This window comes from Tubulanus polymorphus, chromosome 1, assembly GCF_964204645.1.
Source record: "Tubulanus polymorphus chromosome 1, tnTubPoly1.2, whole genome shotgun sequence".
Lineage (NCBI taxonomy): Eukaryota > Metazoa > Nemertea > Palaeonemertea > Tubulaniformes > Tubulanidae > Tubulanus > Tubulanus polymorphus.
In genome coordinates this window covers 27,634,968-27,662,865 of record NC_134025.1, presented here as the reverse complement: position 1 = coordinate 27,662,865, position 27,898 = coordinate 27,634,968, and the positions used below count along the sequence as shown (strand labels likewise).

Genomic DNA, 27,898 nt, shown 5'->3' with positions numbered 1-27,898 from the left:
CATGGCGTCTGCGTAAACAAGACTTGAAATTAATTGAAACGCGTCGTTTACATTACGAGTCCGACAGTACATTCCCATCGCTGGCAAGTGAGCCAAACTCGCTGGACTCGATTTGTCAACCCGGAAGCAAAACCAGGAAGTAAATTGTATACGTTTTAAAGAATAAACCGTCCGTAGAAGCATAGAATTTCCATGTGACAACAACTAATTACTCGCCAAGAGGTTAGGTGTAAGTATTACAAGATGAAATTTCGTCTCATTTAACGTAGCACTAATTTACAATTGCACACGGACAAGGCGTCCGTCCAATTCAATTCAATTTAGTATATTCGGATGTCCTAACTAACCGTTAGAGTGTAATTTATTCTACTGTCTGATTCAAAATACAAATCCTGAAGTAAGCTCAATTTTCCAAGTTGATTTTGTGTTATGAAATAAACCTTATTGGTATGTAATTTTGAGATTAGAAAAGCCTCTAGTCTTTTCAATGATATCTTTCTAGTAGGCCCTATCTTACTTTTGTTTTTTAGGAACTTATCTGAAACATCAATTTCATTTTCAAAAAATTCATTCTATTGATAACATGATCCCTAGGTCCAATTGAGAAAGAACAGAATATATATTTCAAGTATTTCTCTGTACCAGTGAATGATCATACAGGCTAATCTAAAAACCATGTGCACTACTTTTAGAATGTCTGCAATAATTGTGGCGACAGACAAGTTAATATTTCAAAAAAGAATATTTCATAACAAACAACACATGTCCCTCTGTTAACAAGTAATAGTAATGTTGATATTTATAGATTCATAGTCCTAATAGACGCTGTGTGTTTCTATGGCTATGAATTTTAAGTACCAGATGTTGAGCATATTGAAGAATTCACCATTCATATTGCTATTAGCTGTAGTTGCCTGATTGCTTTTCTATCAATATCCGGCATACAACGTGATGACTGTCAACCCAATTGATAAGTCTTCAAGTACAATTACATATTTTTTCTCCCCGGCTCGTGCACAGATGAAACGAATACAATTATAAAATTCATTTATAAAAAATGTCCATCATTATTTGATTTATCGCTGAAAACCTCCTTTAATCAAGGTAATTTTAATGATATTGATAATATTCATCGTATCGTGTCATTATTTATCATCAAAGAAGGCCATACAGTCTATATGTACAGGCAGCCTTTTAGTTTAAATATTTAGTGTCTTTTGTGATGTGGGTTAAGTATCTCTCTTAAATTGTTTTTCTTTATTAGGGTGCCGCTATAAAATTAGTCATACTTTATGTCTCATGGATTTGTCTAAACGTTTCTATGAAATAAGGTTTTCTTTTGTTGTTGTTGGAAAATATCAGCGCTCTATGTATTGATTTTTTCACACTTTTAATTAAAGTTGCCCTGATTGCATTGTGGTGTTGATAACCATGGACATCTATTTTTACTGTCTACATATGAGATAAAGCTTTGATTTTTATTTTAGTTTCTGTCAGAGAAAATGGAAAGTTTTTTCCTCACTACTTTCATACTTTATCGATTATGGAATATGAAATAAATCAAGAGCTTATGATTATATATATATATATATATATATATATATATATATATATATATATATATATATATATTATATATATGATTTATTTCATATTCCATAATCGATAAAGTATGAAAGAAGTGAGGAAAAAACTTTCTATTTATATATTTATATATCGGTATTATCGTATATCGGTATTGTCGAGGAGATATTGAAAAAATATTTGCTGCGGTGTTTGCGTCTGCTATCTGAACCATGTTTACGATTATAAGAGCTTTGCTTTAGCCATTTGTTCAAATATGATCATGGTTCAATGTGTAGGTATAGGATGTTACGTGCGGTCAATTTATGGATTACGAAATCAATATCGCGGATCCGTATGAACTTGTACACTTTACAATTGATCAGGCAGAATCCGAATTCCTCGTGCAACTTATGTCGAAGTGAATTGATGTAGAAGCGATTTACGTAACTGATAATTTGAATTCATACTTCGAATAATGTCAATAGATGAAACATGGACGAAATATATCGAATTCTGATTTCTGATTGATGTAAGTTGAATCGGATATAAATGTGAATATTATAGGCCTACCTCAGATTACCTCGAAATATCGCAGTACTCTGTTATTTGTTATCAATATCTGCTTATATTCAACTTACGTAAGGAGCTGTATCATACGAAGTAATATATTTCATAATCATCAAAAGAGTCGAACCTGTTAACTTAAAAAATCATTAATTGATATTTGAAAACACATGCTGAAATTGGACACAGATGCATGCACTTCTCACTATAGTAGAAGTACGATTGCCTCAATTTTATCTACTTTTATACATCCTTGTAGTAGTCGAGTAGATACATGAAGTAAAGGGATATCATCAGAAGTGTTGAATTGTGAGAATCAGTTACTCATTTTATCTGAAGCGTAGTTGCACAATCTTCCCCCACCGAATTAGCTACACTTTCAAACTTTCATTCTCCGCGGGAGTTCTATTTATTCGAGTTGGAAAGTTCAGTAGTTCTAGTTTCAGTTATTTTTCGTTCGATATTAAGAATAATCTCCTTAAAGAAATAAGAAGACAACTGTAAAATCAAGCCAGACATACGTATGAAATGCGGATTTCGTGCGTGGATCCATCAAACGGATTTTGAATTTGATTATGCTTTGATAAGTTGAACGCTAATTGGATGGTACCATTTGATAGTGGAGACACTGATGAATGCACTGTACAATAACCAACCATTGGTTGATGCGAAGGCAACTAACTATACTGATCAATATACATTCTTGCCTTCATGTGCTCTCTCTCACACATCATCTCCAGACGTACGGATAATACCAACGTGTAGAAATAAAGTCTTCTGTTTCTGGCATTATTAAGTGAGAATCTTTGACAGATTATTGAAAACCCTTGAAAGTAAATCCTCAGTGCTTTGCTGGTGTGTACAGATCATGTTCTCTGAGGTAAGCAATTTCTGTATGATCGTGTGTCGTCGCCCAAAGATAACTTCTCGATTTTCTGCCAAGTTCTTTGCGGAGTTTTTTTTCGGAAAGTCTTTTTACAAATTTCGAACTATCATTTTGCTTTTAGGTATTTTAGGTTTGAACAAGTCAAAATGACATAACAAATCGGCTATGTTTATAAATACATTATTTTATTCGTATCATTTCAAATGTCATTTTTTCCATCATAACAAAATATGCTTGGAATTTTATGTTGTAAATAATTTTTTCATCTTTTGCTGAATATTTTTCTATGTTGACCCAGCAAAAGGACCGGTGTCGATAAATGTGTTTGCTCTGTAATTATCACGTTCAGAAAACAGTTTGATCCTCGTTTATGGTGATTTATTTCTTTACTCGACCTATTAGTTTGATTACACGGGTCTAATTTAGCGTTTCATAGCGTTCGGCCGCAATTGCGTTCAAAAATTTCATCCCCGGGAATGGTTATTCAAAAACACGGCTCATATTTGCAGCAAATGAATTCCGCATGGTGAATTACCAAATTAATGAGTGAAATAAAATATGAATGGTTTATAGTATATCTTAACCGATCCTTGACCTGATGTCCCGAAGTTGAAAGCGTCCACACATACTTTGATTAATTATTTACGTATGAATCCACACACATATATATGTGATTAGTCAGGTGGTCACCAGGACTCTACGTTATCTGGTATATTTCGAATGGTAAATTATTCACAAATTTTCGAACCTGCTGATGTAGTACAAGCCTAATTATATGATTTAATTAGACACGCTGTTATTATAGAGGATTTATTGATTCGGTTACTAGAATACTTCAAGAGGAGTTGAAAGTAGTGTTTGCTGTATGTTTTGTTAATGCTTTGTTATTTCTCTCATAATATGTCCGCTTTTTGTTTGTACGTGTAATGTATATAAGGATTGGAAAGAATTAATCAAAACAGGACTTTTGCTCAAGTCGGAGAGGTATCTGGTCTTAAATTAGACTCCAAAAAGTTAGGTTTTGGAGAAAACATTTTATTATAATGTGAATTTAAAACTGTTTTGTTTTGAGTTTGTTACTACTCTCTATGCCAGTGAATAGAGTAGCCTTTTTATTTTACCTATCTGCCACAACTCATTTTTTTGTCTAACCGTCCAGCTCTAATTGTTGTCTTCTCACCACCCAGACAAGCTTTGCTCATTTTGATAATGATATATGAACATATCATTATTCCTTGAAATGTAAGAAGAAATCATTTCATGTCTTAGCTACGAGTGAGACCGCTTTAAGTTAACGATGCGTTATCTAAAGCAAATCTCTTGTCTCTGAATTTTCCAAACCTGAAAATGAACGAAATTTGATTTATCGAAAAAAGATTCTTGCTTGGAAGAATACTTTGTAATTTGTTATTTAAATGGATCTTGTTTATCTGACAGTCAGTCAGTCAGTCAGTCAGTACCTCAAGTACTTTAACTTGATTTGTAAACACTAGCTTGGATGAATTCCAATAACATCTTGAATAATACTCAGTCATATCTTATACAAAAAGCGATGTATTCTTGATGTTGTTGATCATTAAAAATGTGAGAGAAGCCTTTCAAACAAAACATACATACATTTGTCTCCAGTCGCATATTGTGGTATCATGTTTCTTGGAATTTTATTTGTATAGTGTTTAAGATCGAGTATTTTTTTTTCTATTTGATAGGGAAGAGGTGAGATGGTGACAACTCTGTGACAAAGGGCGCTCTACAAATATATCAGCTATGAGGTGAGCTTATGACATGGCGTTTCTCGCGGCTTCGTTTCAGTTTCACCCTTGATATTTGTTTCATGCTAACCGTGACTTTTTGCCGATGTTAATGCGTGAAACGAAGGCCGATTCATCTTATGGGTCATCAAAGCAGGTGATTTGGATTGATGAGGTGCAATGGTGGATAGCAATTAAATTTAAATTGATCATCACTTCGCAGTTCGAAGTATCTGCATAATTCTACTTAATTGTTATCGTACCTTGCCCTTTCATATCGACTGAAATAGCCAGTTTTTCTTAATCTTGAAATGTCGTCTGACCTTTTCAACGAAACGAAATTAATTGTTACAGTTTCTACCTCCTACGATCATTCCAGAATTTAATCTAACGCTGCTTTCAGTGCTCATGAGTTTTGATTCGCGTGTTGATCCATTTCGAAACAATGGCTCATTGTATTTTTAGATAGTTTGGCATTTTCATTTTTCGGGCGAAAAATTGCATCAGAATTGCATTAGCCGTGGTATTGATAATTAGATATTAAACGCGCTGATTCTTTTAAATTGCTCGCCGCTAATTAGATAAGATATTCTCTTGTGAATATTGTAATTATCTGCTGTGTCTGTTAATTAACCGCATACAGTCTCACCACAGGCCCGAATGTGTGTTTTTTGTTTTTCTTCACTTTATTTTCGACGGTTGGTTTTGTATATAGTTTAAGCTTGTATTCAGCTTACGAGGAATTTTCAATATCACTCGCTCCTGACTTCAATCCATTCGCAAATAGAATTGACTAATAGGATAGACAATATTGTGCTGGCAGTGTATTTGAATTTGCGACATGCTGCGTTGAAACAGTACGTTGAAACAGTACGTTTCAGTTGTAGATAGTGAATTGTTCGTTATTTGCGATACAGAAATGCTGGAAACAATGAGTTTTTTCTATGATAAAAATAGAACATCCCGTAGTAAAGTCTGGGGTGTATGTGCGATGTGAATTGATCTACAGGTGTGACATGTGTGTTCTTGCTACTCTCATCCTTAAAATTATCTATCTAGGGATACGAATCCAATTATGAATCCGGTCCCAAAGCATATTGCACCGGCCAACAAAAACCTGTGATGCATACAGAGGACTGTGAATGACAATAATAATACACGTGTGTCTACTGTGTGCAAGTTTTTTTTGTTACGTATACTTTCTTATCATTATTTCCCTTGTCTACTCACCGCGTGATACGGGTACGACTTACACTCGATTAGAAAAGCGCGAGAGCTGTATGGAAAAATATGTTTAAAGCACCGAGACGAACCTTGCATCTCTTTTGAATAACGCGAATTTGATGTCGAATCCTAAAATAGCTACAAAAACATTTCATGCACATGAGTTTATATTCGGCGTCTTGACAACAATTTCTATCGAAATCTCATGGAATTTTCAGATTTTTGTGACATTTTATAGGATAAATTTACTGAATAGTAAGTGAAAAATATAAAATAACAAAATTCTTACAGTCGTGTTTGTGACTAGTTGCCAGCTTATTTCTACTGATTGAATGAATTTTATTCGCCAGATCGAATGGAAACGCATTCATTATTGTTGAAGAACCAATTGGATGAGTTGATATCGTCACTATCATAAATCTCGATTGACTGTTAATCATAATTTTTCATAGCTCTTTTATGCTGGAATTTCCGGCCACAAGAGACATGATGAATATGTTTTTTCCTGTATTCTTTGGTAACAATAACAGCAAACAGGAAATAATGTGGGTTTCTTTGCACTTTGCAGTATTTAGGTGACTAGTCGTATTCACTTATTGCTAGAGATTTTGGCCTTTTTGGCTGCGGCGGAATTTTCATCAACATCCTAATTTTAGGTGAACTTCAGTCGTCTGGAGTTGGTCGACTATTTGTAAACTAGTGAAACTGAAGGTCATTTAGTCGGAACTGTAGCCCGGAAACAGGCATCCGTGTAACGGTCGCTGTACATGAGACCTAGTTCCAAAATGGCTGACACTATGTAATGCATGATGCGGTCGGCTATTAGCTCCGACCTGTAGCTAACCAACTATGAAAGCTGAGGTTCGTCCTACAAGCTAACGGCTTCTGCTTCTAAAAAAAAGTATGGTAGGTTCTATGTAAATAATACACTTAGTATATTTCTCATTAGCGTTAATGTACCCTCTCGGGAGACATGTCATCTTTGATACGGCTGTAAATTGGCCCATATTCTCTCACGTCTATTAGATTAACACAAAAAGATAAAATAATCTGCATTTATGGGGTCTTTTCTGCTAATGAAGCACAAATTAATGAGATATATCATTCTTGATGTCGACATAAGAAATTCGGTCAAAATAGGCCATAGGAAAATGTTGAATAATGGAAATAGGATTTTTTCGCTTTGGAAAACCAAGAGCAACCAACGGCAGATCTTGCGCGGTTCTCTACATAGGAGAAACAATCACCATAATTGACGCTATTGCAATTAAAAAAAAAAGCGAGCATATGAAATAATAAGTAAACTTTTATCAATGACCATTAACCGGACTACTATTACACAGAAGAGGTGTCACATAAAACTAATGGCATTTCCCTGGGCAAAAGAATTCCATTAACACAATTACTGAGACAGCCCATAAAAGGTCACCTCATTCACATTCTCAGCGATTTCTGTCCTGAAAAAATCATGTATATATATATATATATATATATATATATATATATATATATATATATATATATATATATATATATATATATATATATATATATATATATATATATATATATATATATATATATATATATATATATATATATATATATATATATATATATATATATATATATATATATATATATATATATATATATATATATATATATATATATATATATATATATATATATATATATATATATATACATATATATATATATATTACTGCATACACTTTGGATGGAACTTAGAATTTCTTAAGCTACATTAAGTCTGCAAATTTACATATTTCATTTCCACTTCGCTTCGTTCTTTATCTTTTTTTTTTATACACATTTTTTTCTATGACGCGTTCTCTGATTTGGGGCTTCGTTCGTTCGAATCGTGCTGTTTGATTCATCGCGTCACGTAATAATATCATACAATTACCATCCATTTTATAGTTGAAGAAAGTGAGCACTTTAGAAACTGTTTTCAGCGTTTATTTTTGTCATTTCGTGACGGATTCTGATCGGTAGCATGACAGTAATCTTGTGATCTGGTTGTTTTTGCGAGATGTGTTTAGAACACCCCTTTGATGATGTCTGCATGGTATTTGCATCATTCTTAGGTAGTAATAACATTTCTGTGACATTGTTGCTAAGCAACATCATGTCACCACTTTCTAAATTGGACCGTAGTCTCGCCGAAGACACGAAAATAAGACAAAAAATTACACCAAATTATCATCATTGTACATAAAAGCCTGATTATTGTTATTGCGACGACGGTCGCGATAAGTCGGGCATAATTTTAATTTTAGCGGCTTTTCTTTCACCGAAACAAGAACTAGTTATCACTCGGCATCATCTGGTTATTGCGTGGGAAGGTTTGTTTATGACAATTTTCCAGTAGACCGAGCAACGGTTTTATATCCAGTGCAATTATTGCTAGTTTTAACGGATGAATGTCATCGGTTTATTGCATGAAGTTATAATTTCTACGTTTTATGACTGGTAATGTAGTTATAATAAATGAGTTCACGACGGAACAAACTCGCTGACTTGAATACGTACAAATTCTCAATAGCTTCATAACATTTTTCCGAAACAATTTTCGAAGATATTTCTGGATAACGTGACCCAGTTCCACAGTTGTGAGTTTGAGTTAATTCTGAGTTAAAATCAGTTCATTTTCAATGAGTTAATTCTCAGTCAACTCAGAAATGTGGAACTAACTGGAAGCCATGTGTTTTCCTTCAGGTATCAGGGGGGTGGATGCACAATGTTTTCCAAGATATAATCTTTTTATATTTCCATGAAAAATGTATTCTCCTGAAATTTGATGATCAAACTTTTAAAAGTTTGTGCATTACTTTTAGTAATTTCTGGCAGACGCCGAAACAGCAAACAATAAAGACTTGAATTGTGCTAAGATGCCCTGAATCAACAAATTGGTTCATTTTGAGATCCGTGTGGATGTCCGTAGGATGACACTTGAGATCATGAATTTATATATGTGAATGGTGAGGTGAAGATTGAATCATCAGATGAGACTGTCTTCATAATACTAATACTCCAATAACGCTAATATGACAGGAACTGATCCTAATGGCGCTATTAAGTGTCGTCGGTCATTTGGGGACAGATTACTTATAATTAGGCTGAATTAACTGCAGCATTGGGACGGATGGACAGTATAACCACAGGTTACCGTACCAAGCAGCATCGATTCTCTTCTCATGTTCGTGAATTCCTTGGCGCGATAAACCTCAACATGAATAGAATATAAATTCTATGTAACGCTTTCAAGCGATTGTTGAAAATCATTTTTTTTAATCGAATTATCGGTGTATAATTTTGGAATTTTGTCTTAACGGTTAATACGATTAGAATATATTCCGACGTTGTCGATATATGTCGTCTTCTGCGTACTTCACAAAATGGTCTTATGGTCATAGAAAATTCACGAGCGAAGCTGTATCGATATCGGATTGCAGTTTCAGTCAATGATGCTTACCCATTCATCAAGTCTAGTTTCAGATTTCCGAACTGGCTGATGTTAATTGCTAGCTTGTTGCATGAATGTTGCCCGCGATTGCTTTTAATAGCAACGTATTGAGAAAAATTGATGTTTCCATTACATGAACGGGACAACCACTCATGGCTCAACCATTTCCACAAGCGTTACACTCCGTATTCGTTTTTCTTCTCTAGAAAGCTCGGAATTACCTTAAGCTATGAAAATTGAGAAAACATTAGTATGGTAAGCATGGCTACAGTCTGTCATGTACTGATGACAATTCGTCATTAGGGATCCATCGTTGATATATGGTTTTATGGCTGGTCAACTGAGACACTCATTATCACTCCAAGGCTCTGAGGTCGGCTAGTGCCCACCTTGCGATGATTAGCATACGTTATTTTCTTTTTTCTTTGTATTTCTTGAATTTTACTGTAACCATGTGTACATCTGTCTGTACTTACGCTCAGAAATTTTATTGTGAAATTTTTTTCAATAAATGAAGTTATATTATATTATATTGGTAATCTTGTATTGAATTGATTAGTGAATATGGAATAGCTTATTTTTTCACAAAAACAATAGAATCAAAAATTTATCATCCAGCTGTTTGATTATCTTAATGCAACTGAAGTGTAATTCTATACAGAAATAGTTTTAATGATTTAAATTTTAACTAGAGCTGAAATTTCTCTTCCGCGAGTGTTTTGCGTCTTGCTTCTTCGATCCTACTCTTGACAAAAATACAACATGTTGTATTTATTCCATGAATGACAATGCCCAGTAGCAAACTGTTAAAGAAAGGATTGAAATCACCAGTCAGAGCTCATTACTTGCATTCAATTAGGGTAAACATTTCCGCTGAATTAACTTGCCAAAGGCTAAAAGGTAAGTGACAGTAGTAGTGAAAGGAAAAATGCGCATAATGATGGGTTTTATCTATCTGTTTGTGTGCCTATTTTATCATCTAGAGCTTCTGGTAGAAATGTCATAAAACCTAATGTAATGGATATCATATTGTCCGACCAAGTGGTGTGGTGGTTTCTTTCTCAGCTGGCAGGTTGGCAATTTATGAGTTTGTCTTCAGGACAGAAAGGATTATGTCCATTTTATTTCACTCAGGAGCGTTCTTGAAACAATAGTCAATAATTCGCCACAAGAAGTGTGCTACGGGCAAGTTTGTCTCTGACACTTTGGTGTTCCGCTATATACCAAACAATGCAACATTTTTATGATCTTAACTTAACTTTTCATAAGCCGTGATCACACGATTTGAGATAATTTGGCCTGGTCCAAATATGCCCAGTTCAGGCCCCAGTCAAATTTGGCCCTTTCATTCACACACAAACCATTCATTCAATACTGAACATAAATGCTGAAACAAAGCGAAGTGTCACTTCTAGAACCACATGTTATAATTTTACTTGTGCTAAAATTTGGCTCGGGCCTGGTGCGACGTTTTGATCGCGGCTATACCTGATCTGTCTTATTAAATGTAGTATTGTGAGTGACGTATGAGATCTTGAATTTTTACTTTATTATTCGTACAATGTGTTGGCAATCATGTAATTGCGTTGAAAACGGAAGTGGAGATGACTTATAATTTGTGTAATCTTTTTTACCGCCGTTACCTGTCTGCTGGTTGAAGGTGACCTCAGACATAGATATTGATAATGCGAAAAAAAAGACGTAAGACATGATAACCATAACGTCAACAGGAAAAATGGCATCGCGCTGACCTTTAGTTCGATGATGGATGTTACTAAGGTTTGGTTTCGTCATAAATCATATACTTGAAATTGTTATTTCTTCCTGCGGGTAATGATTACAACATGAATATGACGTCTTCGGGGAAATCATTGTTTAATTAATGACGTCTTCAGGTGTAAATTCTTAGCACTTCGTGTCTGTTCGTAGATTCTAACTACCAGTGAAAATCATTTGAAATTTCTTGGCGGAAACTGTGACCACGTCGTGCGGGGGTAAAATTTATGTAGATCTGATTACCGCTGATATTAACACTTTCATTCGGTCGATTCGAATCGCTTGCAGTTAGATTGAATGATAATCAGGTTGCCTTATCGGCTTTAATTCCATGGCTTTAATCTCTGGCTTTGAGTTTCAAATCACCCGTGATCAAACTGACTTCAAGTCGGGTACAAGTACTCAACGCATCTTTTACGGGTTTTGAGAAAATATGATTGAAACTATTAGTGCTTTTACTCGGTTATTAAATTAATCATCAGATGTCTTTTATTTTATGTATGCAACGAGTTTGAATTAAGTCAATAGGTTTTTCGCTACCCGATATGAGAGAAGCACGTGTTTATCAGCTAATTGAGTTCATCCAGTACTCATATGATGATCATCGATCTTTCTCACAGTCCCCATCAATATATATATATATATATATATATATATATATATATATATATATATATATATCTCCAGCTCTAAATATAATCTCGAATTGGATATCTGTCTCTCTGTAATGTATTAATAGGACACATTATCTATTGATCTTGCAACCTTATTACTTTGGGTAGGGCTCTTTCTGGTACATTAGTTCTCCGCGCTATGTCTGGCGGCAGTTTTAATTACTTCAAAAACTCCTGTCACATACAGGGAAGAAATGTCTTCGGCGCATTCGCTGAAATTACGAACTTGGCGGTTCGTAGCGAGATGTTAATTTGTCTTGTCAGCGTCGACTCGTTTCAAGGTGGCATAAGATGCAATTACTCTTGTTTTTCACCCACCAATTAGCCCGCTGCTGCCTGTTTTTCGGAGATCTTCTCACATGTAGAGATCATCATTACAAAAAACTTCTGTCTAGGTGTCTAGGCAGAAATGATTTCGTAGAATTCGTTACTCATCTTCTGTTCCACGTATTTTGTTTTATTACATATTTAGAACTAAAAATACTTAAAACAACAGAATGTGAAAATTTATTATTGAACGCGTTCATTCATCTGGCACAATGACAGTGAAATCTCTTTATGCCACATGCCGATATCTGTTTATCAGCTCGACAGTGAAACTTATGGCAAAATGACGATAAATTATGTAAAAGTTGGCTTGTTGCAGACTGCGAGTTCTCACAACTCGAGTTGTGAATGATTGTTCGTTGAACACATGAGTGGTGAATATGAGAGAAACTGGTCACCAAGATCTTTCAGTAAACCCCGAATCAACTCGGTGCAAACGGCATCAAAATTATTACCGGTAGATATGAAACACAGTGGGTAATCTAATACTCTAATGCAACAACTGCCAGTATGATCTACATGTTATAACGTTGCTTATTCTGTCTTTATATTCTATCTTTATTAAATGTATTTCGTATTTGTATGTATTCTAAAATCGCAATTCAGCAGACAGAATAAAATTTGTTGAATTATGTTCCAGTCTCAAGCCCAATGCATGTGAGTGGCAAAGGAAAGCGTTTTTTCCTCGTGAAAAATGTTATTCAACACATGCTGTTTTGTGGGGAAATCAATAGGAAAATGTCGCACAAAACACGAAACAAGCGCTTCTTGATTTGAGCGAGATGTTTTCTAAGGGGTTTTGTATCGTTGAAAGCATTTTTTCGTCCCATCAAGTTCAAATTTCATTGAAATTCACTGTAAATAACTGAGTATATAGTTGCGCCAACTGTTTTCGATGCGTTCGATCTAATTTTGTTTGTTTTGTATAATTTACAGTTATTCACGGATCTTGGCTCATTATCCAGCGGTAGTCATAGCTGCAATATGTGTACTGTCGATAGCATGCCTCGTCGTTATACTGACTGCGGGTGAAATGCCAAAATTCCAAGACCCTAAAGCGGTAAGTTGATACGCTTTGTACTCGATTAACACTAATTCAACTATGAGAAAGCTTTCTAAAGGCGGGCGTAGGTCGACTTGCGATGTGATCCGGTCGCAACTGGTAGAGTAGTTCAAGACTGCTATGTGACGATCATCGGCAATGGTGTGCAGCTAATATCTGTCTGTAGCGACAGCAGCACTTCGCTGAAAGTAGAACTCGTCATGACTGGCATTGCTGGCAGTCGCGAGGGCGCATTCATCTATGGGCTATAGAGAATCCAACACTAATAAAACAAAGCATCAGGTGAATAAATTTATAGCTGAAAGAAAAACTTTTCGGACTTAATCTTTCCTTTTATTGGTGTGGGATTTTCTATATATCGTCACAACACGAAATAGTGTTTCATCACCTGGTTAACAGGTCTATGGGCATTTGAGATGCGATCATCGCCAGTGGTCGCGGAGTCGCGTGTTGCAATGAGTGGCTGGCGGTCGCGAGGCCGACGTACACCCATCTTAAAGCAGATCCATGAAATTCCAGAGAAGGAATTCAGTGCTATTACTCATTGGCTATTCACCATTCGAAAGACTCATCGATTCCATAAAATCTTGAAAAAAAATGTTGATGAATGCTTATACTCGATCGTGTCATCTGATTCCACTTGTAATGATCGCAAACCGGTGATCTATTGACTCTTTCAGTCTAGAATAAATGTTTGTGACTTAAAAATGGTAATTACACTAGTATCCATGACAACATAATCTGATTCTTTTACAAGAACTATTTCTGATAAGCCGCGAGGATTTATTTCTCTTCAAACGATATAAGCTTAAAGATCCCTTCGAAATATATACGTGACGTTTCATGTTTCAATGTCACGACCTTTTGGGTTAATATCGCTTTTCACGTTTCCCTATTTGGGCAGTTTCACTGAATCATGAATCATTCTTAAGCTATGCCTTATATATATATATATATATATATATATATATATATATATATATATATATATATATATATATTCTTATTCTATATTGAGCTATTTGAAATCTAATTTGCTATTATCATCAGATATCTCTCCTCGTTGCTGGCTAGATTTCCTACCCAACGTTTACGTGTATCGTGTTGTTGATGTCAGAATTCACTTCTACTGCAAATATTATCTGAATTACAATACTATGCCATTAATGCAAACTGCGCGGGAACAAGTTACCAGCATTACCGAGACATCTCTCAGGAAAGTGGTAAACATCTTAGATCATCAGTAAATTAAATTGGGAATCTCACTAGCGCGGTGTTATAGTACCCAGAAGTCGAGAACTTTTGATAATTCTGCGCGCATTTACCAAGTGTCTGTCTTGATATTTATTGTCGAAAAAAACACCCAATCTATTCATCCGTAATCAATTTTCATCGATTTACCTGCAGTTGCGTCGACAATAAGACTCACCTTTGATTTATAAACTGTAACCAAATTCTCGGCAAACTCGTGTGTTGATGTTGGGTTAGTAAATAAACCTTATTTTCGCGCACAGAAGAATAAAGTGCGCCCTGCGGTTGGAAATTTCCATTTTGTCATGCAGCTCCTTGCTGAACAACAACAACTGTTAATCAAAGCAACATCCGATATAACGTACGGAGGTTCTCAGTTTTCTGATAAATGAAGATGTCAAAGGTACATAAACACCTTACTTCAGTTTTTGCAGCCTTCACGGGTAACTGTTTGTTTTGTTTCCGGGTGTTGTGTACTTCTAGTTTATAAACTATCTTTTTATTCGCATTTAAGAAGTTTTCTGTCGATATTTTGGTTTGAATCGGTTTAGCTTGAATGAAAAAATGCACGTTGACAGCCCACCGATAACAATTGACACACATCGATGAAAGTGCCCTGATAACTATGGCTTTGGGTGACAAGTACGACTGAATTACTAATTGTGTCATCTCGTTGTTTCTTAGAACTCGACTCCAGGGCAGAAATTGTCTTTTCTTCGTAAAAATGTCGATGTGATTAGTGTTTAGGACAACGTGCCATTTGAGCCAATTAGGTGGAGATCATTATGAGTTTATTATGCGCCCATTGCTCTGGCACGCGAAATTTTCATAAGCTTCACTAGCTGTCTCATATATCGAAAGTTTACAGACATTTGCGTCAGGAAGACATGTATGATTTCTATCCGACTATTCCGATGGGTAATGCGAATTTATAAAATAGTCAAGGACATGTGATTTGTGATGGAATCTACTTCGTTATATGAATGATACATTATCGCTAGCGATCAATGGACAATGATAAAACGCAAGTTGTATTCATCGTCAGCATTCTAGGGCAGACGCAGAGTGAGACGAGTAGAGGGAGGTTGATTGGCTAAACCGTGCAAAAATCCATCAAACACGTTTCACCGTCTGTCGACTACTGAGAAAAATTGACCGCTATCAACTCGAAAGGTCATCTCGATTTCATAGAAATCGGGCAATCATATCGGCCCGGTTAATCACGGTACGATAAAACGAAAACCGTGTGCGATTGTCAACGAAAGTGTTTTATGACGAAGAAATTTTTCATTATTTCAGACGTCTCATTTCCTTTCCTTTTCATTCATAATTAAACGGCGCGAAATTGCCAAATCTGAATGTAAATTGAATAGCGATTCATTATTCAGTTCGTTCAGACGAGAACGCGCTGGTTTTATAATGAAAAAATTGCGAGGTATTTTAACCGGCTGAACCGCCGAGTGTTCATGTGTCATTTTCATGTCGGTGTTGATAGTTTCAGCGACTTAATTACACGTTTGAGGCATTACCCGTTCATTATTCATGCCATCAAATGTCGCAGAATCGAATCTAATGAATTTATGGACGAAATAAAATTCACTCGAACGTCCCTAGACGATATACGATTATATCTGTATGTATCATAACGCGCTCGGCACCCAGTTACGATATACTTCACATATTCCATGTTCTTCAGTCATTTTATATTGCTGCGAACACTTCCAACGAATATCGTCAATTTAAGCCATTAAAGCAATGGTAATAACTGCGTTCAGTGCGGTCTCTAATGGATCTTTTTAAAGAAGATTGCCGCGGGGATTTATGTGTGAGCACACATAAAATGTCATTCCCATGCAAAAAATTAAGCACTTCAAATGAAGGATTTTCAAAGGTGAAAATAGCGAACTAAGTCTGATGCTATCTTCTATATTGCTCTAGTAAGTTACCGGGTATGTCGAAACAGATTTTTCATCGCCTTCCGAATGATGTATCTTTTCAGGGTTTCGAACCGCGTGGGACTGAGATCGGACGTCGAATAAAGAGCTGGAATAATCTATTAGACAGTACGGTTACCGTCGACACATTGCCGTCATATCCATATCTGTATCAAGGATCCAAACAGATGAATCAAGAAGAATTCCGTCAACCATTAGCTACTAAACATCACATTAACATAAATCGACATCAAGAAAATCGAACCGGCAAGATGAATTGGAACGCGCGAAAAAGATATTTCTGCGATGAACCGAGTAAGTATCATACTTCGACCACCGTGTATTCATAAACCTATTAAAATCTAGTGTGAAATTTAATTCTGACCGTACCATTAGTATCAGTTTTAGTAAGTTAACGGCATATCAAAATGGTGAAAATCATGATTATGATACAAAATTTAAACTGCTGATCACATCATTTTACAAAAGAAATATGTATCAAAAATCCGCACTAGGATAGTATTATTCAACTTTCACTACAACTACATTGTGTCATCTGTGGAGAATCTGCGCTGAATCTGCGCAAATTCGTTATTTCAGTTGATGAATCATGTATGTCTACAATCTATTTTTTGCCCATATCTGTCTGATTTCTCCCACACAGTAGAATATTAGCTGTCGCTGTTTTCTCCGAGGCCAAGTTGATTCTTCAGTTTCGTACCGCTTATGTTTCATACTCGCTGTCTAACAATGGGTTCACTCATCATCATCATCGCCTCATCACAAATCTCTCTCTCTCTCTCTCTGGAGGTAAAGGGTTAAACGTAAGATGACTCGTAAGACGACTCGCGCACCGCATTTTATCAAGCTAATAATAGAACTGCTGTCTCCACAGATAAAACGGCTCCGTTCTATTTATAGAACATGTATCTATAAATATCTAATGCTTCCCGTTGGTTTACTAATCACTGTTAAATCAGTATGTTTGCGCGATCATGTATTTCTATAATCGGCGCATCTTAAAAGAGTTTCGTTTATCGTTGATGCGTAGATAGTTTTATGTCATCATTATCTTCATGTTTACGTGAAGTGTTCAGGAATAAATCCATCAGTTTCTCCGTGGTTTCTATCTATTAAAAGGTGTGTTTTCGAGCCACGCGACCTTGTTGACAGGTTGATGTCTGCTTCCGGCAATGCGTATTCATCAGGTGACGACTGAAACATCTGAATTTATATGATATTGAATATATATATTGCTATCTTTCTGCTGTTTCATTGAGTTTTTGATTTCATGTCAAAGTTTCAAAATCGTGACAGGGTCAAAGACGCTGCAGTTATCATCTGCTACGTCGGTTATATTTAATCATATGAATCATGATTTGTCTCGCGTTTCATCGCGTTTGTGTCATAAGTGACTCAATTATTTTTGTCAGTTTTTGCTCGCCGCCTCTCCTCCGTATTGTTCAAATGTAGGGTGTTATTCCACTCCTTTGGAATCACTTTCTGAACCCTACGCAGAAATCACATCTTTATTTGCTTTCCGACGTCTAAAAGTCTTTCGTCGATTATGGTCGAGACGGGTTTTTTTTTCTATTCGGATAATCAATTCTTGACAATCGCGACCAAAAATAGCAATACCCAAACAATGAATAGGACTGCACATCTTTTAGTGCTTCGAATCTAAAAATAACAATCAGTCTCTGGCTGCTTTGATGGTTTGATTAAATGGAAATCTAAATAATTTGGCATGTCTGAGCTATTTTCTTTAGTTTGCCGTTGAATTGACGTCAGAATATAACGTATTCAGGTTTAATACTCCCCATGTGTGGGTACTTTTAGAACTCATAGATTGATAGAAACAGTGATTGTATCGGAATGAGTCAAAGGAGGAAGCTATCGACATGATACATCAGGACTCGGAAGTTTCTGACGTCATTCTTGCCCGCGTGACCCAGTTCATAGTCGACCACTGACATTTGATGAATATTCATGGACTTGCACTTGTTAACGGGGAAACCGCATCGAATATTCTATTTTTGCTTCCAATGTTCATATTGTGAAACATGTCAGGCACAATCGCAGATTTTAGTTCTTAGTGTCCATTTTATCGATTATATGTCATATTATCAAGTGCACCAGTAAGTTCTGCTACTAATGATAAGCTTGTTACCAGTCATTTCAAATTCAATATATCCATTAACGATATGAATGCATTCAGTTATGAAATGAAACTTCTCTGAAAGGTTCGGTCATTGTGATGATGAAACAGCACCATCGAAATTCAGAGTTGAAATTTTGCGACCGTATGGGTTCAACAGATATTTGCCCTGATTTACGATCAAACATATTCCGGTCCTTTATAATGTGATATAAAAGGGGTTAGGATTAGGATTGTAGTTTAAGAAGACCCTGTAGCACCGGCTATCCCGGCAGATGGTATAACCAGATTTTCCATCTTCCCACATAGAAATTTAAGCAAATGTCTGGATAAACTCGGATCAATGTTAAGGGTTCACATGAGAAATGAAGGTGAGATTTTAATTGAATCTGAGATGAAATAAGTCATCCCAGTTCTAATGCAAACTGTTGTCACCTGGTGGATCCTCGCTCGCCACAGTCGACTGCAGCGTCGCCAATTTCAGTAGTCGGTGATTGACGTCATTCCCTTTTCCCTTGACACGGATGAAAATCGATAGAAAAAAGTGTTTTGTTTGCCGAGGTTTATTCGAAGTCCCGAGAGAGGAGATGTTTTTATGAGGCTCGTAATTAAAAAGTATAGTGATTATACGTTATCGAATGAAATACATTATTGTTTTCTGCCATTGGGTCCCTATTGAGAAGTAATTTAGGATTGTTAATTATTTGTTGGTTATTGCGTTAATGATTTATAGATGGTCTACTTCATAAGACCGAGATTTTATTAGAGTTTCCACATAATGCAATTTTCTCTTATTGTTCTCGAGAGTCGCTCGGTTTCAACTAAAAACTCATATATCTTCATGAAACCATCGCGGTTTCCTGATGCAGATTTGTTCGCCGCGACAAAAAACCTGTCAAAACATTTTTTCCTATTCTGCGCCGGCGCCGTATACTGCTTATCTTAAAATTAATTTTTCTGATGACGTCAATAGCAACGTATGACACAGAATGTGAGAGAACTTGACTGACAATGTTTAATGATTTAGGTCTAATTTTAGATATTTGTTTGGCTCACGGCTCAGTACTTCAATACGGAATGAACTTGTACGATTCATTTGAACTGTAATCGAACGCTATTCAGTTTAGGTATCGGAATGTTTGCCGCGATGTTCTCTATTGATCTGATGATTATGAGTGAACGGTCACCTATCGGTGAAATGTCTCGTACGAAGAATGTCCGGTATACGACAATCGTATCGCATTACGCCAGATTCTCGGTCGCATTCTCGCATTTCACTTTGATTTCGCTTCATTGAAGAACCCCTGGTAGCGATGACCATCACCGACAAACATACTGAGCCATTTAGAGCATCATCCTTTCCACTAATCCCTCGAGGGTAGTCGTGTTTCCATCAGCGGTCAGTTCTCTACCCCAAAATCAATGCGCTACCAATTTCTGTCCTAATTCCCTCAGACACCTTATACACCTCTGAAAATGTGTTCCTTTTTTAATCGCTCAAAAAAGCTTCAGTCTAAATAGTAACCAAGTATACATAGCACCTGTGTCTGGTATGCTATATCCATACATATATCGTTCATTTAAGACTGTTTATCCACGGTATTATATTCGTTTCAAAAATCAGCACGATCCGGTGACAGCTTACTTAGTAAACTACTTCAGATGTTTTGCTTTCTTACTTATGCGCACAGTTTTTTCCCATCGTTTTCGCGTTATGTTATACTCTACTAGGACATTAAAAACCTCTCTTCACCGCAGCAGTACGCGTTCAGTCCCATTCTCTGTACGCACCATACCACTGTGTTCATCTGTACTAATGGCCGTTTGTTTCTGCAATGTCCGAAGAAAGCTTAATGACGGCCATTTTGGTTCTTTGACTCTTCGATTGTCAGAGCAGCTCGTGATCTTATAGATCATCATCTTTGAAGTCTAACATAAGCTGTCTGACTATGAGAAGAAGCTTCCAGGCTTCTTTGTCTTTTAGTCTTTGGGCTGTGCGCATTATGTGTCGAAAGGTTGTGTAAGCTCATCCGTATTTTCCTCTGTGCCTCGTTAGGATAACTGTTGGTTGTTTTGGTTCATTACCAAAATCCCAAACCAATGGTTGCTATCTTGTCTGTGGTGTGGTAGTTGATAGGTGGCCATTTTGGTATGTCGATAAATCACGCATTCCCTGCGGCTGGTACCAGGTAAGTAGTGACAGGTATTATAAATGGTAACGTTCAGCTGTTGTATAGCTCCTTGCCTTGACAAAGTACCTGTCAACACCAGAACAGAATTTGTTATGCACAGGCAACATGGAATCCATAAGAACACCGGCGTGTTATGAATGTTATGATTTATTTTATGATATTTCAAGACAATGAGCCACATCTCCTGGTGGTCCAATTCTGCTTGTTAGCATTCCGTATATGATTAAGTTTACACATGTAGCGAATTAAAAGACACAATGTCCTCGGGACGCCGCCGCTGCTGCCGTGTCGTCGGTATCATTCCTCTAGTAAAATTACCAGTACGTGATCGCAATAATGATATATCTTAAGCTTCTCAGTTTCAGTAAATCAGTCTTCGGGCAATTCTCAAATTATCAGGTGGGCTGAAAGACAGAAGCGACAGAAGTAATACCAATAGTGGCGTTGTTTATTGCTTCCTACGATAAATAAATATATATATATATATATATATATATATATATATATATATATATATATATATATATATATATATATATATTATACGGATTAATCTCATGTAGATAGACTGTTCTGAATTCAGTATATGTCTCTGTCCTTCCTTCTTTCATCCGATCTCCTACGTAATGAGAAAACATTAACTCCATATGTCACAAATGTTCACTGTTTCGTCACAGAATAGCCTCTTATTTCGGTTCGGCGTCGCTCGGTAAATATGGCTGATCTTTCGGTCATTTGCTTCGGGAATTGTGGCTCGTTTTGGAAATAGTAATTGTTTCTGGTCCTCGTTACCTCGGTCAGGGGCGGTGTGATGCGACGCATTCGGATAATCGTTTTTTTTCTCGACAGCGGTCGGCGTCAGTTTTCCGACCAGAAGTGCCGCCCGTGAAGAAATAAGCTCGATTATTTGAAACGGATTATTGTAGAATCGTATTCTGTATCTCGCGCTCTCATCATTCAATATTTGAACAAAAATTCCAATCTGCGGACTATTTGCGCATAACATCATTCGATATCAGGAAATTGAGATTGCTTTTCAGAATAGGAAATTTGATGAATATACACGATATACTTGCGTGTGGTCGTATGTGCTTATTTCTTCATTTCGTCGATCGGTTATCGAGCTTTCATGATTATGTTTCTAAACGTTGTTTTTATTGCATTTGGAAGCAATTTTATGATTTGTATATTGTTTGATTACGATATATTCATAGTTCGTGCTACGTTATTTAGAACGGTCTGAATTTGGCCCGTTCCAATTTAAAACGTTCCAAGCGTTCACACTTGCAAGAAGTCCGGTCCCGAATTGGGCCATTCCAATTTGGACTGACCTAAAAGATCGATCCAGGTCCATTCTAAATTTTGGAATGGACTTAATCTGTGTGAATGTGGACAGAAATTGGTTCCAGGACTGTTCAATATTATATTCTGCATTATAGCCAATTCAGCAATGCATGTGTGAACGCACACTGATATGGCCCATTCTATATTTGGTCCCTTGCAGGTACATTTGGAACGGTCCAACTAGTGATAGTGTGAGTCGATTCCATAAATTCATAAGTCACAAATGCCTATCTACCTCTATCTACTGATAAGCAAGTACAAGCACTAGTATATGAGGAACTGACATCTGGAGATAATTAATCATCAAACCAGTCAAATGTTATATCTGCCGCATAGTTATACAATATTTGTCTCTTCAACATTAGATCAGGTGTGTCATCAACGTGAAAATACTCCACACTTTAAACTCCTACGCGATGATGTCATGCAAAAATCATTTCTCAGCTAAACTTTAAACCCCTTCGCAATGATAACAATACCTTATTCCTACAGATTAATTGCATTTGAGAATGATTGATTACGAAATCCCGTAGTCATAAGAAAATAAAAATGCCGATTATGAAGACTGTCAAGTAGACATTATTGATGTATGGCTATTCGAAATTTCTAGGGTAATAGGGATTAATGACCTATTTTAGAATGGTTCTTAATCATGAAGTGTTTAATGATGTCTGATCCACTGGTTCTGAGTGGTTCTCCTTGAATTAGTTCATTTAGGTAATGGAGTTCATTAAGAACAGACATCGAATCAGTACTTCATCCGCGTTTCACAGATCAAAACTCAGACGATTTCTAATATGCTTTTCGCACATAAGTGTATCCATAAAAACTAAGCGTTGTATGTTTTAAAGTGGTTCTGTAGTTCATTAGGCGTGATACGTTTTTTTTGTGACGTTATTGATGTCTAATTATTGATTGTGGAAAGTGTTAATGGATGTCGATTGATAAGTGTTTATATGTCTCGGTCTCTAATGTGTTGTCCTTCTGGCTATTTACAGGGAAGGAGTACGCCCGCATTGTTTACCAAGCAATTGATGGTGGTAATTTGTTCACCTATGAAAACATCAAGACGATGTGTGCAATCGAGAAGGATGAGATACTTGGTCGACGAGAATTCACCAACATTTGTACAAGGGGTCTCAAAGCGAAATGCTGCGCGAGCTGGTCATTAGGAAACTACGTCGCCATGCTGAGTAATAAGTCAACTTGCGATGACATCACCGCACTCGATGTCGGACATACTTTACAGCGCGTACAAAAATGCAGCGCGTTCTATTTCAACTTCACGCTGGAGTCGGACTGTTGGTCGTGGGAGGACAGTTATTTGCAGAACATTTTGCGCTCGAAACAACAACGGCGCAAAAAGTGTCAGAAAATACCGTTAGAGTGTTGGCAGTACAACGCCGTCTACGAAATCCTTCACTATTTGACCGACGTCGATTTTATGCAAAAAGGAACGGAGTCGTTCTTTCCTCATCTTTCCTATGCGATCACATTCCTGCCCATAGCCGTGGGTACTGCTACTATACCCTTGTACAAAGAAATTTCAAACTCCGATCTACAAAACGGTAACATAAAAGTCATAGCCATTCAGTTCGACATAAAATACGCGTTATTCGACGATTTTCTAAAAGACGATACGTTATGGATCGGAGTTGCGTTGACGATCATACTTATTTGTATATGGTTGTATACGACATCTTTATTCATAACGATAATGACAGTCAGCGTTGTCGTATTATCTCTGAAAATCGCTTACTTTTTATACACGATGGTATTTGAGATCAAGTTCTTCCCCTTTATGAATCTCTTAACTATAGTGATAGCTATCGGCATCGGTGCCGATGACGTATTTATATATTGCAAAATATGGTGCCTTGCGAAATCCGAAAAAAACAATGGAACGCTGGATAAGATTATTTCCGATACATTGAAACATGCAACACTGTCAATGTTTGTGACAACGTTTACCACTGCTGCGGCATTTTATGTAAATTACATCAGTAACATAACGGCGATTCGCTGTTTTGCTATTTATGCAGGTACGACAGTTTTAGCGAACTTCCTTTTGATGGTCACGTGGATCCCTGCATCAATAGTGATACAGGAGAAATGGTGTTCGTGTTGTTACAGCCCAAATAGGCAAAACCACAGCTGTTGGTATACCGTATGTCATTGGCCGTATGAACTGTATGATAGGGTTGCGGATTGGTCTCGAATATTCTTTGAGAAATTGCTACCGTGTATCGTGATTAAGGCGCGTTATCTGTGGCTCGCCCTGTTCGGCTGTATGGGTATTTGTGGTATCGTATTCATACTTCGATATCCGGGTATGAAACTTCCTACGAGCAGGGAATTTCAAGTATTTTCCAGAGATCACCCGTTCGAAGTTTACGACTACGACATTCGCGACAAGTTCTGGTTCGAAAAAGCTGCCGGAACAAATGTCCCGATGATGCCATTGACAGCGATCTGGGGAGTAAAAGCCATCGATAATGGGAACATGCTCGATCCGACGAGTAGCGGAACTTTGGTACTCGACAACACATTCGACATCTCGGCGAAAGAGTCTCAAATATGGCTATTGAAATTTTGCAGAAAATTACGACGTCATAAATACTACAAAAATTCCCCGGGTTTAGAATTAACGAATTGTTTCATAGAACAGTTCAAACAGATGTTTATGGAACGCCCGTGTAAAGATAGTAATGGTCACGTATATGAACCGTGTTGTGATAAGTATAAATTTCCATATCCCGAAGAAGTATTCCGAGAATGTGTCCGCCAGTACACTCCAGAAGTAAGCCGATTACCGTTCGTTTATAACAAAATGGCCGGACCTCGATATTCGAAAGACAGCGGAAAAATCGTAGCTCTCATAGTTGAGTTTAACAGTCAAATTCCTTTCACTAATTCGTACTTAACTATGGAGGAATTCTACCAAACAATGAACTCGTGGACTGAGAAAGAAATGTTGTCCGCGCCACCAGAATTTAAAAATGGCTGGTTTATAAGCGAACTTAAATTCTATGACCTTCAAAATACAATTGCGAGTGGAACTCCGGTAGCGATTGGAGTCGCAATAACAGTATCACTTGTAATGATATTTTTTACTACACTTAATCTGCTCATTAGTCTTTATGCCTTACTGACAATTGTTGTGACAATCTCTATAACGGTGGGATCATTAGTCCTTCTAGGTTGGCAGCTCGGGGTACTCGAATCAACTACAATTTCCATAGCCGTTGGTTTATCCATAGATTTTACTCTACACTATGGTGTAGCATATCGTTTGTCACCGGACTTGGACCGAGAAACCCGTGTCGTGTGTTCCATAGAACGCATGGGTAGCGCGATAGCAATGGCGGCAGTAACTACATTCCTAGCCGGTGCTTTAATGATGCCTTCAACAATTCTAGCCTATAGACATATAGGCACATTTATTATGATTGTGATGACCAGTAGTTGGTTTTGCTCAACATTCTTCTTTCAGTCGTTGTTGCGTGTAATAGGACCGCAGGGATCTTTCGGTCAATTTCACTGGCCGTCGTCTGATTGTTGTTCGTCTAACCGTGAACACGTCGATAAGACTGTATACGCATTGTCTGAGTCGACGATGTCAACATCGAGCACTAATCACGCTACAAACAGTAGCGAAACTCACGAACTGGAACCTCTTACGAACATCAAAGGTTCGCGTCTTGATCAGAAAAACAAATTTCCGCGTAGATTTAGCCGAGAATTACAGCGCCGACTGAGTAGCGCGTCTTTAGGCTCAAACCGGAGAGATTCAAACATTCAAGAGCCTCCGAAAATGACTCGTCCGATACAATACGTGTCGTATAATCCACCGGTCGATAACCCTGTTAAAGAGGAAATTCCCTCGACATCCGTGAAACCTCAGAACGACAATAATGATAACAGCGATGAAATCTGGGTCAGACGTACTGATATACCAGTCAATGTTGATGTTATCATCTAAAAAAATCCATCAGTATCTGTATGTTTCTTTATTTCGTATTTTGTTCATATTTATATCAAAAGTATTTTATCTGAATCTTCCAGTCAATAAATTTGGCGTGTATGAAAAATGTTTAAAAAACTAAATGTATTCATGGAATTGATTTCTTTCAATTATCTGTATTATTGACCTATGAATGATGTAACGTTGGTTAAGTTGAAGTGACTGAAACTGAAATATATTTGTACTTGTTGATATTTTTGTTTATTCAAGTAATTTTGAATGGGTAATACAGTGCACACAGTTCATCTCAGGGTGAATATCACTTTTTCTAGATTTAATTCATTGCGAAAAAATTTATGTTAGGGGAAAAAGAGCCAGAAGAAACCTTCTAGATTATAAATTTTCTCATTCTAACTATTACGTATGATAGATAGATGTTTGTGATGGGTGATTTAATGGTCAAGATAATTGAATGATTTCGGATAGTTGGAGACCATAATTATGTTGCGTATGTATCTAATCTGTATGTGCAGTAATTACAATCATTTGGTCAATAATTAACCATTCAGCTTTTAATTCTCTACTTAGACAATCAAGAAAATGGATCTGCCAATTTGCATTTCACCTAGTGTTGGAGATTTGGAAGATTTATGGGTGTGGGCAATTCTTAATGAAATTGTCGGTTAATAAGTGGATATTTTTTTCCGCTGAGTGAGGAGATATTTTGAGCTTTCATATGATGTACATGTATTTCGATTCGAAAAAAGAACCTGTGCGGTATTGATAATGAATGTGGTTAACAGTTATATATTATGTCTATGATATACCACAATGGGTAAACTGAATGCGTTGATGTATTGTACATGTATCTGTAAATTCTTTATACAGCACATATTATGTATAACTGTTTCGTAAGACTAATGAATTACTACATATTTCTCTATCTTCATCATTCTTATTGTTTACTTATATTCGCATATTATTCTCAAAAATATAATGAAAGTAGAATTTTATATATATACGCAGTCATATATTATGTAAATTTCTACAAGCAGGCTTGTAGATTTGTATATCCTGTTTGAGTTCTTCCAATTGATAAAGGGTCATTTCATCGTATCGTGTCAAGATTTTGTGGATGAAGGACGACTGATCATTAATCAATGTGCTGGTCATTTACTCTGCCAAATAACAAAACAACCCAGTGATAACCAAGGAAAAAACATTGTCTGTTTATGCATGATAATCAATGCATTTAAATGAAAACTTGAAAATAGAATGGTGTTTATTATCTTAAAATCTCTCAATCAAATCGTTATGAGTCTGAAACATCTCATGATTTGTCGTGTGTGTTTTTTCGGCTATATTTTTGCTATACAGTGTTTTTTCCATGGTTCATTTATAATGTATAGTTGTAACTTTTATCTTTCTACCTTTTCCGTTGTGTGTGTTGAATATGATTGTTTTTATTGTGAATAATAAAAAGAAGTTTTAGATTCTCACAGAAAGTTGGTTAAGTTGTTTCGCAGATGATATAACAGTGTGAGTAAGAGCAAACCACATGAGAATTTATTTTCAATACTCTTAAAATGTGGAAGAGACATCGCCATCGAACTCTCATGGGTGAAGTGTTTTAAACTAGATGAATTATTAATCAAGGAATTGCACATACAATGAAGCAACGTTACATGACCAAAAGTAGATCTCAAGAAATGTCGCTAATTTTGCCCTAAGGAA

General features: G+C 36.5%; 1 protein-coding gene across 3 annotated transcripts; it reads left to right on the top strand.

Annotated features, from left to right (window-relative positions):
• Positions 1-107: 107 nt before the first annotated feature.
• Positions 108-27,657, top strand: LOC141909469 (protein dispatched homolog 1-like). 3 transcript variants are annotated; one of them, XM_074799864.1, is made up of 5 exons: positions 108-229; positions 4,726-4,788; positions 13,195-13,318; positions 16,572-16,821; positions 23,199-27,657. In XM_074799864.1, the coding sequence occupies exons 2-5, from the start codon at positions 4,784-4,786 to the stop codon at positions 26,180-26,182; spliced, it is 3,363 nt and encodes a 1,120-aa protein (XP_074655965.1). In that variant the 5' UTR covers positions 108-229; positions 4,726-4,783; the 3' UTR covers positions 26,183-27,657. The 3 variants fall into 3 exon arrangements, with proteins under 3 accessions (XP_074655965.1, XP_074655972.1, XP_074655960.1); XM_074799871.1 differs by lacking the exon at positions 108-229 and adding an exon at positions 1,869-2,095; XM_074799859.1 differs by lacking the exons at positions 108-229; positions 4,726-4,788 and adding an exon at positions 11,064-11,260.
• Positions 27,658-27,898: the final 241 nt, after the last annotated feature.

Bases quoted from the DNA above. Each gene is read 5' to 3' on its own strand.
- LOC141909469 (XM_074799859.1), top strand. The intron at 13,319-16,571 runs GTAAGTTGATAC...GTATCTTTTCAG, and splicing joins AATTCCAAGACCCTAAAGCG to GGTTTCGAACCGCGTGGGAC. The intron at 16,822-23,198 runs GTAAGTATCATA...GGCTATTTACAG, and splicing joins ATATTTCTGCGATGAACCGA to GGAAGGAGTACGCCCGCATT.